The sequence below is a fragment of the Trichogramma pretiosum genome, unplaced genomic scaffold (assembly GCF_000599845.2).
Source record: "Trichogramma pretiosum strain Unisexual culture from Peru unplaced genomic scaffold, Tpre_2.0 scaffold8, whole genome shotgun sequence".
In the NCBI taxonomy this organism is placed as follows: Eukaryota; Metazoa; Arthropoda; class Insecta; order Hymenoptera; family Trichogrammatidae; genus Trichogramma; species Trichogramma pretiosum.
The window spans coordinates 3,147,537-3,164,450 of NW_019641699.1; the positions used below are offsets into that span (position 1 = coordinate 3,147,537).

Below are 16,914 nucleotides of genomic sequence, written 5' to 3' on the forward strand. Positions count from 1 at the left end.
ATTATTTTATGTACAAGTCAAGTACTCGACAAATCCTCATCGCATAATTAAACGAATTTAATGATTTTTAGATACTATTTATCAGATGAAATATACTACTGTAGATTTGTACGACTTGTTTTAATTTTTAAGATTGAATATATTTTATTTCACGCAGATGTAGTTGATAACAGTATCGCACACTTGTATAGTACGAAAGCATGTTAAAAAATTAAATTTTTCGGAGGGTCATTGAAACGAATTGAATTAATAGATTTTCGAGGTAACTCGTCTCTTTCACACTTTTGCGACATAGACTGCTGATTAACATAATCTTTAATAACTGCGACCATTGATATATATTTAGTTAATGAAAAAAATAATTAAGGTATCCTTAAAAAAAGTAAAATAACTTATTGTGCAACTGTCATTATGTTATTATATATTTAATAAACGGTATTAACTAATTAGTGAATGTATTAAAGTGTCGTTAAAAACGCAATAGCAATTGTATGAATTTGTTATGTAAGATTCTAAAACGTTACCAAATGAATAATTAAAAAGATTCTACGACAAAACCACAACGTTTGAAAAAAAGATTACACATCAGCGAATCGGCCATCTTATTACTATTTGTCTTGTCATAGTGGCGAAGGCAATTCCAACATTTTAATATGCTATAAGGCTACGCAACTAATTAATATCAGTATGCACCAATAATAAGATCAAGAAAAGAAAAATGCATTTTTTTACGCGCTCATTATTTCATGAAATAATGTAATTCATGTGAGAGCATTGAAAAAGAAAGTAAATTTTGTACTAAGGATATTCGTGTACAATTTATGTGCAGTACCAACTGAACGTTGCTCTTATAAATTAATAACGTGCTAAAAATAAAACGAAAAAAGCGTTTCAAGCTATTTATTTAAATGCCAATGAACGCCTAGGCGACTGCCTTGTGATAATACTAAGTATTGATGAATATTGAAAAATTTCTCGATTTCAAAATTTGATAACAAGATTTAACTTATTGCTATTGTATTATCTGTTGAACTATAAATTTGAATCTCAGAAGATTCGTTCTTTATAATCTATTACATACATGGTTTATTATGAAATAATAATTTCACACGCTTCTAAAGACATAATTAAATTGTATCTAGATATATGAATGAATGTCTGTTGCTATGTATCTGAAAACTTATAATAAATATTGAATAATAAATATATAAATATTGATGTCTAGATAGATCCTCATTTTCCTCATACGAATACCTTTCTCACCCTATTTATATTTTGACAAAGCGTACACCCAATGAAAAATAGTGAGTACCCGATTTATAGATGATCCAAAGCCTATATCAGATTCTAATTTTAAAATTGTTGCCGATTGTCTTACGCAAAAATAGGTATCGTTAAAAATGTCAACATCTACAATAAATATTGTCGGTAGCGACTAGCGAAGCTCATTCAGCAGCTGATTAATGCTAAGTCACATTACCCTTGCTTTTACGGTCTTTTACGCGCGAATCTTGATTTCTCTCCACAGTAGCCACTGTACCATACGTTCTGCAATGCAAGATAAGATCCCATACGCTTCTCAGCGAATCGCGTTTGGCGTGGTCACTTAACCTCGGGCGCACAGACTAGTACACATCAGCCTCGCAACTTTGCGCGACAGGACATGTCAAAATATTTGTAATGTCTTTATTAAAGGTTGGTTAATTTTTCTCAAAAATATTCAACAAATTATTCGGTCCCCTATCGACTGCGTGTGATTAATCGTGCGGCAGTGTTACTCGTTTGCATTGAGAGTAATTTCGTTTTTAGAGTCTTCAACCGGCTTTGTTTTTTCATCTACGATACAACAAGCCGAACGTAAAATTTTTCGAGTTGATTTAAAAGTAACACCAGTCATACCTGTATTGTTGCTTTGTTTGATTTCAAGAACTTTGTAATCAATATCTTATTCAAACTTCAATTGTGAAGAAAATATTTCATTGCCGATGAAAACAAACGTTAGAGGTCATTGATTGTCGGTATTAAATAAGTTGAGTTTAACGTTTTTTAGCATTATTAAAATGGCGAAATGAAAAATTGATTTGTTGTAAAGACATTTTGAAAGAATTGAGTTATTTTGATTATTATTAATCATCAAAGTCTAATCATTGGAACGAAAATGTGATATTGTTTGATATGTGTTGATGACTTATATTGACCTCAATATTGTATATTGAGTAGATTCGAAATCATTAGTTTTAATCATGTTATTTAATTTTTATAATTTACTTTTTTTAATTTAAAATATTAATTTGCTTTTTAAGAGTCAATTCACATTTGAAGAAGCATGGCCATGTATGCGACCAATTATACTCAATCTCTTGAAACAAGAGCCCGTTACACAATTAGAATGGCAAGATCTATTCTATTCAGTTCATCAGGTATGCCTAGACGAAAAAGGTCCACCAAAGCTCAGAGATGCCTTACGAGAAGACATCATGGAGTTCATTAAACAAGCCCAAAAAGTAATTCAAAAAGTTTCTCTAAAAGTTTTCTTTTAAATGAGTAATATTTTTATAGATTATTAATAAATTTATTTCAATTTTAGAGGGTCATGGCACATCAAGAAGAACAAGCCCTCTTAAAGGCTTATATTTCAGAGTGGAGAAAGTTTTTTACGCAATGTGACTACTTACCTACCCCATTTAGACAATTGGAAGCCTCATTGCGTGGTAAGACTACATCCACTCAAAAGAAAAACCAGCAAGAGGAAAGCATTGTGAGAAAGGTTAGTAATTAAAAATTTTACTTATGCTTCAAGTTAAAATTTAATTTATTACAATCAAGTTGCAAATTGATCTATATACTTGTTTTTATAGTTGATGTTAGACAGTTGGAACCAAAGTATTTTCAACGATATTAAGCAAAGACTGCAAGACTCCGCCATGAAACTAGTTAGAACTGAGAGAAATGGTGAAGTTTTTGACTCACAGTTGGTTATTGGTGTGAGAGAATCTTATGGTATAAAAAGTTCCATTATCATTTTATGTATTTTTATTTCAAAAATACCAGATTTTTCTTACACTTATTTTTCCTATTTCAGTGAATCTGTGCTCAAACCCTTTGGATAAACTAGAAATATATAGAGAAAATTTTGAAGCTGCTTATATAGATGCAACAGAGGCCTTTTATTGGGTAAAAGCAACTGAACATTTAGAACTTCATGGGGTAGAAAAGTACATGAAATTTGCAGAGGCAAAACTCAAAGAAGAAGAACTACGAGCTCAAAAATATCTTGAACCCAATAGCACAAGTGTGGCTTTGCTTATGGATCGTTGTGTTAAGACTCTTGTTGCTAATTTCAAAACTCCTATTCTCGCTGAATGCCCTAGGATGATAAAAGAGTATGAAACTGAAAGTAAGATATATTTTTCATTTTAATAATATAATAATCTGATAATATGGAAATTGAACGTTTACATTTCACTGCGCAGAGCTTAGATTGATGTTAAAACTGATGGATAGAGTTGAAGACGGAGTAACTCCTATGTTAGCAAACTTGGAAGAACATATTGCGACTGCTGGTTTAGATGATATGATGGCTGCAGTTGATATTATAACTCAAGACTCTGAAAAATATGTTGAACGACTGTTAGAGCTGTTCCGACGTTTCTCGGCTCTAGTTAAAGAAGCATTTGACGATGATCCACGATTCCTTACCGCGCGTGATAAAGCTTACAAACTTGTTGTAAACGACTCATCTGTATTCAAATTAGAATTACCTATTCGTCCTGCGCCACCTAATATGCCTCTTATTGTTGGTGGTGCTATTATCAATAAGCCCGTAAATAATAATATTCCTGGACTACCCGAAAGCAAGTGCCCTGAACTTTTAGCTAATTACTGTGATATGTTACTGAGAAAGACTCCACTAAGCAAAAAACTAACTTCAGATGAAATTGAAAGCAAACTTAGAGACGTGGTATGCATAGTTTCTCAAAGCTATTTTTCGATGTCAAATAAGTTATGATTAATTTCGAATTATTTTACTTGCAGCTTTTGGTACTCAAATATGTTCAGAATAAAGATGTGTTTATGAGGTATCATAAAGCGCATTTGACAAGACGTTTAATTCTTGATACTTCCGCCGATTCTGAAAAAGAAGAAAACATGGTTGAATGGTTAAGAGAAGTTGGTATGCCAGCGGATTACGTTAATAAATTAGCACGAATGTTCCAGGACATTAAAGTTTCATCAGATCTGAATCAACAATTTAAAGAACAATGCCGTGCAGCCATTGCAGACAGCATCAATATTAAGGTACTAAAAGAAACACCACTTTTTAAATTACTGTAGTGAACATTGAAAGTATAAATATGTTCATTGTTTAATTTCAGATATTAAATGCTGGAGCGTGGGCAAGAGGTAGCGAACGAGTTACAGTTAGTTTGCCTCTCCAATTAGAAGATTACATACCTGAAGTTGAAGATTTCTATAAAAAGAAACATAGCGGTCGCAAACTACAGTGGTATCATCACATGTCGAATGGAACCGTAAGAAACAGGCTATTTAGTGTTGGGTAGACGGGTCGACGGATGATTTAACAATAATCATTTTTCACAGATCACATTCGTCAATCAAGTAGGACGTTTCGATGTTGATGTAACTACTTTCCAAATGGCTGTTCTATTTGCTTGGAACGAACGACCCATGGATAAAATATCATATGAAAATTTGCAACTCGCTACGGAATTACCAGATCCTGAATTAAGAAGAACACTTTGGTCTCTTTGCGCGTTTCCCAAAATCAAGCGACAACTTCTCATAGCTGATCCGCCAGCAGCCAGCCCAAAAGACTATTCATTAGGCACAAAGTTTTGGGTCAACCAGGAATTTGCCATTGTGTAAGTATTTTTTATTAAATTTTTATTCTTCGGAAATTTTTTGTAATCAATATTTAAAAATTTCGTAGAAAAAATGGTAAGATGCAAAAACGTGGAAAAATAAATATGGTAGGGCGGTTGCAATTATCGACTGAACGCAGCAAAGAAGAAGATAATCAATCAATTGTTCATCTTAGGATACTACGTGTTCAAGTAAGTACAACAATCCTTCAGTTCGTTGATTAAATCATAGATTACAAAGAATTATTATTTTTCATTAACTCTGCAGGAAGCCATCATTAAAATTCTTAAGATGCGAAAGACAATCAATAACACTCAATTACAAGCTGAACTGATAGATATACTGAAAAATATGTTTTTACCTAGTAAAAAGATGATCAAGGAACAGATTGAGTGGCTTATTGAGCATAAGTACATAAAAAGACACGAAAATGACATCAATACTTTCTTGTACGTAGCATAACAAAAATTAAGCAGAAAAAAAATCATTCGAGTCATTTGCCGATTGATAAACTATATTTTTATAACATCGGTTACGCGTTTGTGGAAAGTGGACGTCTTGTCGCGAGTTAATTGGGTTGAATAATTTTTGGTTACGGATAAATTGCTGTGATGCATTAACAGATTACTTTTGTTTTTCTTTGATGGGCAAAGGTTGCTTCAAAAATCGATTTCAATATTTGACTGAGCTCGGTTGTAAATGCATTCGTATGATTATAGTCATTTTTATTAATTTTTAAGGCAATTGGAATTAACCTTAATTTACAAACGAAAATACCACTTTCTTTCACAACTATTTTTTTTATAACTGTGATTTTAAAGTGACCGCCCGACGCATTACGTTTGTAATGAAATAAAATGTTTTATAATGCAAATTACAATATAATTGGGAAATGATTTTATTGAAGAATCATAAATATTAAAAAAATAACTGGAACACTTGAACTAAAGAATTATATATAATTAATGGAATCGTGGAAGTGGATTTTATCAGTAATCCATAAATGTTATGTAACAAACGTAAAGTGAACATGTTTTTCATCGATTTTCGAATTGTAGTATTTACTGAGTCTTTTTTGATAATACTGTTAGTTTTAATTATTATTATATATTACTGAATGGTGTATTTTTACATAGTGATTCTGACGTGCAGTCTTATTTTGGATTATAGTAGATTTTTTGTACAATCCAAAGTTTTCTAAAAACCAAGTTATAAAACAGTGTGTTAAAATAAAAAACTGATCAATGAACTTTGTCATTATTGGCGCTAAATATGAATTTTCGCCAGTAAAGTAAATAATAATGATAAATTGTATAAAGCCTTTGTAATATTTATTAAATGTTGAGAATATTCAAATGTAAGAATTTGAAAAACTAAAATGAAACATCTAAATCGAAAACGAGTTTTATTTTTCAATACTTCTCCAAAAATAATATTGAAAGCGGTATATTAATGAAAACTCCATTGAATTTTTCATCATTTATTTACATTATTGATGACACATTTCGCTTATATTCATTTTTATAATTTGTCTTTGGGTTCCAAAAAAATTTACGAACTTTAGTACGTATATAACTCAGACTTTGTAGTACAGTAGGTTTAAGACTTGCTGTACCCTAAGTAAAAAAGGAAAGATACAATAAGCTTGAATTCATACTCAATATCCTGTTTCATTTGCATAAGCATTTGACATTCACAAACATACACATATATACACATATTCACAATGATTAAGGGCAATATACTTGTACCTTAACTTGTATAAATTACCATTTCTTTTATTCGAATTGAACGACAACTATAAATATGTATTTTTAGCAATGGCTCTCAAGTTAATGCCGCTTCCGAACATTTTCTTTCCACTCATTATCCTTTAAATAAATTAAAAGCTTTTTTCGCAAACAACTGAATTTCGTTTATACATAATTTTTGAAGAATTGCATTAATATTTTTTACACTTCCATTAGTGTCGTTAAAGTAATTTTAATTTATTACATTAGGAAATAATTGTAAAATTACTAGAAAAAAGTAAACTTCTCGGCCACAACCTTTGCATAATCCCGCGATATGGTTTTGATATCATTTTTTTACATTACTTACATTTGATAAATGTATCATTCAAAATCCTCATGCATTTTTTTATGAAATTCAAGATAACAGGATGTCATTTTAAATATTGATTTTGTTTCTTTTTTCCGCATATGAAAATACTTTTTTCTTTAAATTTGGAGTATGCGAACTTTTTTCATACACATGATTGATAAAGTGTGCAACCAAATGGAAACAGCCTTTAAATCATGAATATCTTACAAAAACATACACTTTACGCTAAAAGTAGCATTAAAAAATAGCTATAAATACATTTAGAAAGACAGATATATATACAATTTTTACGAAAACAACTTTATTTCAAATTAACACGCACAAATTTCTACATATATTTGAAAATCATGTAGAGACTAAAACTTTCTGCGAAATTTCTTGATAAAGTATTCTGCGCAACACTAATTACGACAAAATTAAAATCAATACGTTCATAAGAGTTTCTACTGCATAATAAAAAATGTTCAACTGCTACTTCTGACTAATTGTTGTACTAATTAACCAATAATAATTTTGTCGTAATACAGGTTTTCTTTTGACAATTTGTGATAATTTATTTTAAACTTTAAAAATCGCATGTGTTCAGTTTGATTGTTCATGAGCTTTTCTATAAAAGCAGGTAACAGTTATCGATACTTCAATTTTCGTTTCTACATATGTATTATTTCTTTTTTATGATAAAATTATCACCCAATTACATTTTATCCAATACACACAATGATTGTATAAAACTAATTTTCTTTCTATCAATATGAAAATAATCATGTGTGCACTACAACTTCCAACATTGACACTTTATTACAGAAATTACATCTCCAAAATTTATATCACTCATTGTTCAAGGAAGAACTATATTGAGTGCCAATGTTGTTACTCTAAGTTCTTATAGCCAACATTTTTGCTTTCAATTCCTAAATAACACATGCTTCTAAAAGTCATTAATTTATTCTTTTATTAGGCAGCCATTTTTGTGTTATCATTGTTTCATGATTGAACATTAGAAAAATTCATTGTTAAAATATATCATCTTTATGAAAGATTTCGGGGTTCAAAGCATAATATTTATTAAATTTCAAACCAACAATTTTATTTCATTCGAACTATGTATTTAACTTAATTAATACTTTTGAAGTTAACATTAAAAAATAAAAGTAAAAAATTCGGATATAATACAAGTAATTGCATTGACAAAATTATATACAATAAGTACTTTGTATGATTGATCTGCATAATGAATATACTCAGAATAAGAAAAGACCTGAAATTGTTTTATCAGTTTAACTACAATGAGTAAGAAATTTTCAGAAAATCAACACTTGTAAACATCAAAAACTGTGATAAGAGTAGTTACAGTTTCAGATCTGTTTCATAAAAGTTTATGTATTAACATATGTAATGATATTGTTTTTTGAAGCATTTTAATATACTCACGAGATTAAATTTTTAATAAGCATTTCTTATGAGTATAACTAAAAAGCTGACCAGCAGCGCATTTTGCGTGCAATTCGTCTACACTATAAGCATAATCGTTTCGTATTTTATATTAACGATTTCTCTGATCAAACGTTCTTTCGTTAATCGTCTGCCTTCTTGCTGACACAATGTAACATCAAGAATGCTATAATGTGACAGTATGAAATTTGTAAACGTGATCTTAATTTCATCAAATTAAGCTTGTTTCTTGTACACTTGAATTACATAGGATATAAACATATTTATTACCCTTTTGGATGGATCACTTTCAATGTGAGTACAATTCGCCATTAATTTGTTATATATAGTAGACAGTAAAGGAAGGATGCACTTACACTTAGATATATTCATAATATTCATTTTTTATGAGTAAGATTTTTGGTGTTTTAATTTTCTAATGCAATAATACTATAATCTTAAAAATTTCTAATATTAATCATTATAATTTCATAAATTTTCATTAGTATTAATTTTTTTTACTTGTACCTTATATAAAGGTATACTTAGAAGAATCATAACTGGAACACAATTACTAAAAGTTAACAATATTAACATTACTAATGTTTATTTTTGTTGATACAATTTTTTTTCTTAAAAACTTACGATACTTTTCGAGAATTTTGTAAAGTCGCTAAAAAAGTACGGAACGCAAATTCGTAAATTTTTTACTGTAAAGTCACCAAAAATCTTACTGAACTTTAAATAACTACTATTAACATTAGTTTTCGAATGCCGTTAATCAGGGCAACGAGTATGAGGCAATCGATTAGTTTTCAAGTTATTTGCATTTTCGCAAATATGTACAACAATACCTGGTTGATTTGTAGTTCCAGCATGAAGTTCATGACTTTCTCCTGTTTGAATAAAAAAAATTACTTGTTATCTTACATTTTTTTAAAAACAATGTATCAAATGTACAATAAAAAATATATTCCAAACAAACCAGGAGTTAAATTTGCAATAGCTGCAAGCAAATCATGATTAACTAATGGTTCATTCTCTTCAGATGGTTCCCAACCAACAGGTGGAGATGCTGGTGGAGATATTAGGAACTGTTTCGTTGGCGCAGGTGGATGTAAATGTATGTCATCAGCATCTGGAAAAGAGGATTTTGTATATTTTATTTATATTACATTATATGTATTATAAATAATTTTTAATGATTTGTATTATGTGAAATTTACATACCTATAGGCGTTACAGGCTGGGCAAAGTAGCAGTTTATATCTGTTTCACCAAAGTGAGCTTGGTGCAACTGTACCCTTGCGTGGGCTGCTGCACTTGGTGATGTATAGTTTACTCTCATTCTTCTAAATGATCTGAAGTACTGAAACGTTACAACTTCTCCAAACTGTTTGAAAAGTTTTTCAATCTCAGCCTGACAAATTAAAAAAATTAACATAAATTATTGGGACCTAGTATTGATTATTAATTTGATAAGAAAAATTAGAATACCTTCAGTTCATCAGATCTGAACACTCGAGGGTCTACATTTGTAACAATTACAGACATAGGTAAGTCCTCGTCATGACAAAGATCCTCCAAGGTCTTGTTTAACACGTCCTCTGCTTCTTTAGTAGTGTGCAGATCATTTAACTGACCCAAGTTGGGATGAAGATTGGGCAAACCATCTATTTCATTAATGATTATATTATCCGAATTCGCCACATCGTCGTCCTCAGTACTCTTCTTCCTCTTATCTTCCATTTTTGCAAATTGAGTTTGCAATCTTTTAAAGACTGTTCAACTGCAAACAAGCGTTTGTTAAAATGAATAAACTGTACATCGGATCAATAGAATAAATCAAATTTTTTACAAAAGAACGGAGGCACGTTTATTTACCTACTATATTACGGTAACGAATTTAAAAATAAAAAACCTTTTAGATAGAAATAATTATGAAAATGATTGAAAATAATAGTCTTGTTAATCGGCGTCGCGATCTAGCAGGTATCTAATCTCAATGGACGTCAGCGATACTTGAGTATATAGGTATTTATTTACAAACACGAGTGCGATTTTACGTTACAGATAAAAGTTTCCACTTGTACGAATATACGCACGCACTGACGATCACTATCTATATATATGTCAGGAAAGAGTAATTGTTAATTATGACAATTGCTACATAACAGCTTTGTAAAAATTGCTTCTATATTTGTTGTCGCGTCGACTGGGGTAAGCCCCAATTCAAACTGCGAATGACGATCGCGTACACGGAGCTTTTCGAGAACTGTATCCACGGACGTGTTCTCACTCTCTCTCTTTCTCCCTTTCTCTATCGAGAGAGCGAGGCATAGACCGAGCAAAGCAGTTAAGAGTGACACCCATAATTTCTAAGAAACAAATATTTGAGATTTTTTGACGTCATGAAATGATTTACAATGAATCGAAATATTTTTTCCACAAAAGAAAAATCAGATTTGAAAATTGTTGTCAAAATCAATTGATGTCCAGTAGAAAAATGCAGCGCAAAAATTCGGTCGTTTTTTTGCTTTGTTCTATAGATTCGAATGAAAAATTGTGATTGTTTGTTAAACTTAAAGTCCTTTTGGTAAGTAGTTTAGATTCTAAAAATTAAGCTCGATTTATCATGATAAATTTCTTTTCGCGACCTTTCGAGCATTTTCATAACGATTTGAATTATAACGAAAAATGAGGTCTAATGACAGCTCTGCGTGTAGCGCAACACTCGCAATTGACAATGTTTACATTCGTCGCTAATATATAACCTCACTCATAATTAGAAGTTTGCTTAGAAAAATTGTTTATTTTTTGCACCAAGGTAAAGTTCTTCAGCTTAGCTTTACGCCACTATTTTCAAAATTCAAAAACAATTAAAATTAAGTTTACAATTGACGTTATAACTTGGGATGTCCCGATGCTCCGCACTCCCCCGTACCTTACAAGGTAAACAAAAACAAGCGCGCACGCTGGGTAATTCGACGAAAAAACGATTGTTTTTCTAAGTATACGAGTCGAGAGACGAGTAAAGAGCTTTATATACAAAAATATAACAATAATAATAACAATAAAAAAGTCGAGAAAAAGCAAAGAGGGAGAGGGAGTATATATCATTTGGCCGATGGTCGTTACATGCCTGCTGCTGCTTCTGTGTGGCATTGAAATCGAATCTCGATAAGGCGCAAGCAGAGAGAGAGAGAGAGAGAGCGCGAGATCTTCGCATAGAATCAGCGGGCTAAATCAGCTGAGCATTATACATCCCAGAGCTCTCCAAGGTCTCTCTCTCGCTCGCTCGCGCACGCTATGTCTGTGTGCGTACGCGTGCTATATGTACGTGTGTACATAGACGTTCTATGTACAAGCAGCAGCGGAGAGTACGTATGTAGGAGCACGCGCGTGTGTGTTTGTATACACACACGTTTAAAGGGATTTGTTTATATGAACTCACAGGGACACACTCGACGCGATAGCCATATTATACGGAGAGATGCGCTATTTCGAGAGCAAAAAAAAGTTAGCTGAATAAACTGCACACGTTGACATTAAAGGTACTCACGTTCAAGAGGAAAAATTGAAAAATATCTGCGTTGGATGTCGAATAGTGGTATAGTATCGTAATATGCTGTATCTACGATGAGAAACGATTACTTGAGATACACATTATACACTGACAGGACGAGAGCAGCAGCAGCGGCGGAAAGTCTGTGTGTAATAATATTACACGAATATAAGAGAGGCTTGTGGAGGAGGAGAGAGATATGTGCGTGTGATATTAATAAACGATGCCAGGGAAGCTCGTCGACTTGGTTGTCGGCCCTTCTTCCATGCCTATTTCTCTCTGCAAATCATCTGCCTTTGTCGTCGTCGACGCGTCATAGTCGCTACGCTCTGCGCGCTGCTGGGACTGTATAGGTACGATAAAAGCTTCTGCTGCTCGTGTAGTGTGCTTCTGCTGCTGGCAAAGCTTTAGCTCACTTTCGCACGTATGTAGGTAAATATAAATGTACCGCTACTGCTGTACTCTAATGACGACGACGACGACGACGACGACGACGTCGACGAAGACGGCACAAGTGTATACATTCACGAATTGTGTGCGCTCCAACACACACAAACGTACACAAACAAAACACTCAAAAACACTGCACACGCAGAGACGTCACTTTGAGTCGTTGTTGTACTACTACAGCAGCAGTCGGAGCACTACTAGAACCGTCTGAACTGCGAGACGATGTATACAGTGCCTAGTACGGCTCGCGTGCGTTGATATTATATAGCAACAAAACGACGACGTTTGTGCGCTATATACATCTATAAATATATAGAATGCACACAGCAGCGCCTAGCTAGAGCCCGACGAGTGAGAGAGAGAGAGAGAGAGAGGATGACGCACAGTAGCCCCAGCAACAGAAGAGTCTACAACGTTATAACAATTAACCCGCGTTGCATAAATATACGGTTGCAGTTTTTTTTTGTTTTTTCAATCGTTCTTCTTTTTTTTCTTTTTCGTTGTTGCTGTCGTGCGTATTTCTGTCTTTTTATTCGCACGAAATTAAACGAGCTGACGAAATATGCAATTCGTTGATACTTTTCTCGAAGAATCGTTGACTATAAGACGACGAATCTATCTATGTAAACGTCGCCGAGGGTTTTAACAAGCCCCACGATATCGGAGTCACGAAACGAGACATAATAAATACCTCTCTACATAGCAGTAGCAGCAGCAGCAGCTCTGTTATCTCGAGCACGCACGCACGTAAACTGCATAGAGAGCTCCGCGCATTGCAGCCCACGAGAGGCAGTCGTTCTTCTGCTCGCGCGAGAATATCGTCATGTATAGCTATATGTATACAAATGTCGAAGGTATATCGGGTGTGCTTTTTAGAGCGACTGTTCGCCAGCGACGGTGGCTACGTTATAACGCGACGACGACGACGAGAGGCGCGCCCGCGCGCATGCCCCGTTGCCGTTTGATAGCGGCGACTAGTAGCGGGTGAGCCGAGACAGCCGCGCTTTACATCACACACACGCACTTACACTTGTGTATACGATGACGTTGATGACGATGAAAGTGTTTCGTTACAATGCAGGCAATTTTCATCATTCGACCAAAAAAAAACTTTTCTCTCTACATACACAGTGCTGTACCCTTTTCAACGCGATATACGCACGCACGCGATCGTTATCGGCTCATGCTCTTCTACGACCTCTTCTTATTCTTTTTTTTCTGCTCTCTTCTGTCTCGAAATCTGTCTTTTATAAAATGCTTACTTACGAGCTAATAGTCTCTCTCTCTCTGTTTTCGCGAGAGCGTGTGTTTTGTTGCGTTGTTATTCTTTCGTACGCGCTTGTTTTATATGGCTTATGTGATATCGATACGAAATTGCGCTTAAACTTTACAAAATTGTCGTGGTCTCGTGCTGAGCTGTTTTTGTTTTATTATTATTATTTTTTTTTAACAAATAGATAAGCTCTTTTACGATGTAATCGATCGTCAAAATATACTTGCAGCGCTTTTATGTCGAACAATTGTGAGTTATAAAAGGCTTTCAATACTTTATTTGTACATAAAACTCAAAATAAAGCAAAAAATCGATAAAAATGTGTAAGGGAAGCAAAACAGATAGCGCGAGAGAGAAAGCGGCAGGTGTGTCTCGTATATCGGTACATAAAAAAAAAAATAAACGCCGCACGCCGCTCTAACTTAGACTTGCACTTACAGCGTGCGAGTATTTGAGGATGTGCGAGTATCCGATTTTTTGAATATTACTTGATTTCCTCGTTGAGCAATGGATCCACATAATTCGTAATTTTTTACTTCGAATGATCGTTGAATTATCAATACAAAAGTCGAAAATAATTTTTTCAATGTATGTATTTGAATCATATCAAAACTTATAACATTAAATAACACCTATTTACATAATAAAATTATTATTCTAACATATAATTCTAATAAAACATATATTTACACAATAAAATTATTATTTACATTATCATTACAACAATTATAACAAATATTTATTAATAATTTCGAGTAAAATCGAATATCTAAAAAAATTTTTTAGACAGGCCAGAAAATCGACCATATTTATGTATTTTTCATCAAATATTAATATTAAATAATACATTGTACTGCACCGACGACTATTTTGTTCAGGCTATCGCGGGTCGAATGCATCTGCCAAGCAAATATTGTGTAAATCTTCGTTGTTCAGCGTCTCGATGATCATTTCACACATCTCGATTGGCAGCCGATAGTGAATTAGTTTCAAGAAAGGATTCAGGGCCGATGCTCGGAAAAATTTCCTCGATAGTTTGTTGCACAGATGCAAAATCAAAGTCTCTATATGCCTTGTAGACAGCGTACGCCAATGCCAGGAACGCATTCCTACGTAGTATTCCATACACGTGAGTTGTTTCGCCGCCTCTTTGGGTTTTAACTCGATCAAGTCGTAGAGCGACAGGTTCGGTTTTACCTGCATCTTCTTTGCTTTTTCTGCGAACACCTCGTCGTCGTACCAGCGTTCGTCGACATCCGCCGACTTGTCGAACAAGTCGAACTCGGCGAACAATCCCATGATCGACAGGGTGTCGTTTCGATTCAATTCGTATCCTCTTATCTCCAGGAGTTCGACGACGGCCATAGCGCTGGATGCTACTTTCAATTTAAAATGAAACCAATTCTCATTTGCTCGCTGCCTCGATTCCTCGTGGAAGTGACTAGCGGTGGGAAAAACGAAGCTAGTCAGATCGGCACCACGATCCAAGAGTGTACCGATAGTTTTCGGTAAAAGATTCGCTACAGCCCATTGCAGTGGTGTCCGGCCCAAGTTGTCCTTCGCGTTAACCTCCACCTTCTGCTTCATTTCGTCGTTGAGCTTGAAAAATAGCTCCAACAAGTCATCGTCGTATCTTTGGCAAATAACATGGAGGTGTGTCAATCCTTCCTTGTTGGTCGACCTCGGATCGGCGCCTCGCCTCAGCAGCAACTCGGCTACCTTCTTCTGCCTGCTACCCAGAGCATAGTGCAACGGTGTGTTACCCAACTTATCTCGGGCGTCGATATGATTTGACTGATTTAATAGGTTGCTGGTATAGAATAATAACTTCACCAATTCAATGGAGTCGGGTTTCTCGCAAATAATGTGAAGAGGTGTCGATCCATTCGCGTCCGCTAAATTCGGACTGGCGCCATTAGTTAACAGAAACTTGGCCATGGTTCTCAAGCCGTTGTTTAGAGCCAATTTCAATGGTGTGTCACCAGCGCTGTTTTGGACGTTGATCTGCACTGGCCAATATTCGTCAGCGCTGTGATCGATTAAAATCTTCGTCAAGTCATCAGCGGCATCGTGGCATCGTTTGCAAATTACGTGCAGTGCAGTATCTCCGTCGCAGTTGGTCATATTCGGATCGGCGCCTCTTCTCAGCAGCAACTCGACCAGCTTCTGTATGCCCAAGTTCGCGTCTTGCAATGCCAAATGCAGCGGTGTTTTGCCCTCGCTGTTTTGGACGTTGACCTTCACCCTGAGTCGCTTTTCCCAGCTGATCTTGTATAGCATCTCCGCTAAATTATTATTGTATTTTTTCTGACTAATGATGTGCAGAGCGGTCATTCCCTCTGTATTGGCTAAGTTCGGATCGGCGCCATTTTCCAGCAGCAATCGGGCTATGGTAGCGTGATCGCAGGCCAAAGCCAAGTGCAGCGGCGACTCGCCCGTTTTTTGCCAGATACAGTTAGGATCCTGCCCAAATTCGAGGAATTTCTCGACTGCTTCTTCACAGCCGTAGATGCAGGCCACGTGCAAATGCGTCAGTCCCGACTTGTCTTCGTAGTTATCGTCGTATCTATTGTATATTTTGAAAAGCTCATGGACCAAGAAGTGCCATTCGAAGGAATAACTGCTGGCTGCATAATGCAGCGGTGTGATACGACGCAACGCTGGCTTGTCCCATAGCTGATCGTCCCTGTAGCCGCTGCGAACCACAAAACTGATGATATAGTGGACGAGATATGGCTTATGGTTATGCATTTTCATGGCATCCGTGAGAAAACAATCGATTTGGTCGGACCGAAAAATGTCTCGGAGATCTGGAAGCTGGTCTACCCATTTTCTGATTAGGAGATAAAGTCTATAAAGAAATAGAGCACGCTCGCTTTTGATCTCCCAATTGACACTGTCTCGTAACCTTTTCAAATTATCCAAGTTTCCGGTCTTCTGAAGATAGCGAAATTTTTTGTGGACTCTGTTCTCGTAACCTCTGCGTGGACATTTCATTTTTTACGTTCTACGCACTCAACACACAATCACTTGTCACTTAATAATATAAAATATTTTTACTTTGAACACCGAAATCACTTGGGTCGATGCGAGCTTCTACTGTTCCCTTCAGCGTTGTAAAGTGTAATGAGCATGCGGACACTGCATCCAAGTGAAGAAAGAACACGTGTACGAAGAGCAATTAGATGTAAAAGTACACGAGAATCAA

General features: G+C 34.8%; 3 protein-coding genes across 5 annotated transcripts; 1 reads left to right on the top strand and 2 right to left on the bottom strand.

The window, feature by feature from the left end:
* Nucleotides 1-1,328: 1,328 nt before the first annotated feature.
* On the top strand, nucleotides 1,329-6,155 carry LOC106653030 (cullin-5). Of its 2 annotated transcripts, none has more exons than XM_023462547.1 (11): nucleotides 1,329-1,695; nucleotides 2,304-2,504; nucleotides 2,588-2,767; nucleotides 2,859-3,000; nucleotides 3,083-3,397; nucleotides 3,474-3,961; nucleotides 4,036-4,299; nucleotides 4,377-4,532; nucleotides 4,603-4,883; nucleotides 4,952-5,075; nucleotides 5,152-6,155. In XM_023462547.1, the coding sequence occupies exons 1-11, from the start codon at nucleotides 1,681-1,683 to the stop codon at nucleotides 5,344-5,346; spliced, it is 2,361 nt and encodes a 786-aa protein (XP_023318315.1). In that variant the 5' UTR covers nucleotides 1,329-1,680; the 3' UTR covers nucleotides 5,347-6,155. The 2 variants fall into 2 exon arrangements, with proteins under 2 accessions (XP_023318315.1, XP_014227736.1); XM_014372250.2 differs by lacking the exon at nucleotides 1,329-1,695 and adding an exon at nucleotides 1,843-2,029.
* Nucleotides 6,156-7,266: 1,111 nt separating this feature from the next.
* Nucleotides 7,267-13,117, bottom strand: LOC106653178 (protein sarah). 2 transcript variants are annotated; one of them, XM_014372499.2, is made up of 5 exons: nucleotides 11,981-13,117; nucleotides 9,916-10,207; nucleotides 9,649-9,838; nucleotides 9,404-9,556; nucleotides 7,267-9,314 (listed from the first exon to the last, which is right to left on the bottom strand). In XM_014372499.2, the coding sequence occupies exons 2-5, from the start codon at nucleotides 10,165-10,167 to the stop codon at nucleotides 9,196-9,198; spliced, it is 714 nt and encodes a 237-aa protein (XP_014227985.1). In that variant the 5' UTR covers nucleotides 10,168-10,207; nucleotides 11,981-13,117; the 3' UTR covers nucleotides 7,267-9,195. The 2 variants fall into 2 exon arrangements, with proteins under 2 accessions (XP_014227985.1, XP_014227986.1); XM_014372500.2 differs by lacking the exon at nucleotides 11,981-13,117 and adding an exon at nucleotides 10,303-10,666.
* A 1,468-nt stretch (nucleotides 13,118-14,585) lies between these two features.
* LOC106652976 (ankyrin-3-like) lies at nucleotides 14,586-16,457 on the bottom strand. The gene has a single exon (XM_014372186.1). The coding sequence runs from the start codon at nucleotides 16,455-16,457 to the stop codon at nucleotides 14,586-14,588; it is 1,872 nt and encodes a 623-aa protein (XP_014227672.1).
* Between the last annotated feature and the right edge of the window lie 457 nt (nucleotides 16,458-16,914).

Bases quoted from the DNA above. Each gene is read 5' to 3' on its own strand.
- LOC106653030 (XM_023462547.1), top strand. The intron at 2,768-2,858 runs GTTAGTAATTAA...TTGTTTTTATAG, and splicing joins AGGAAAGCATTGTGAGAAAG to TTGATGTTAGACAGTTGGAA. The intron at 3,398-3,473 runs GTAAGATATATT...TTCACTGCGCAG, and splicing joins AAAAGAGTATGAAACTGAAA to AGCTTAGATTGATGTTAAAA.
- LOC106653178 (XM_014372499.2), bottom strand. From the start codon at position 10,167: ATGGAAGATAAGAGGAAGAAGAGTACTGAGGACGACGATGTGGCGAAT. The intron at 9,557-9,648 runs GTATGTAAATTT...CCTCTTTTCCAG, and splicing joins CCAGCCTGTAACGCCTATAG to ATGCTGATGACATACATTTA. The intron at 9,315-9,403 runs GTTTGTTTGGAA...TTATTCAAACAG, and splicing joins TATTGCAAATTTAACTCCTG to GAGAAAGTCATGAACTTCAT.
- LOC106652976 (XM_014372186.1), bottom strand. From the start codon at position 16,457: ATGCATAACCATAAGCCATATCTCGTCCACTATATCATCAGTTTTGTG.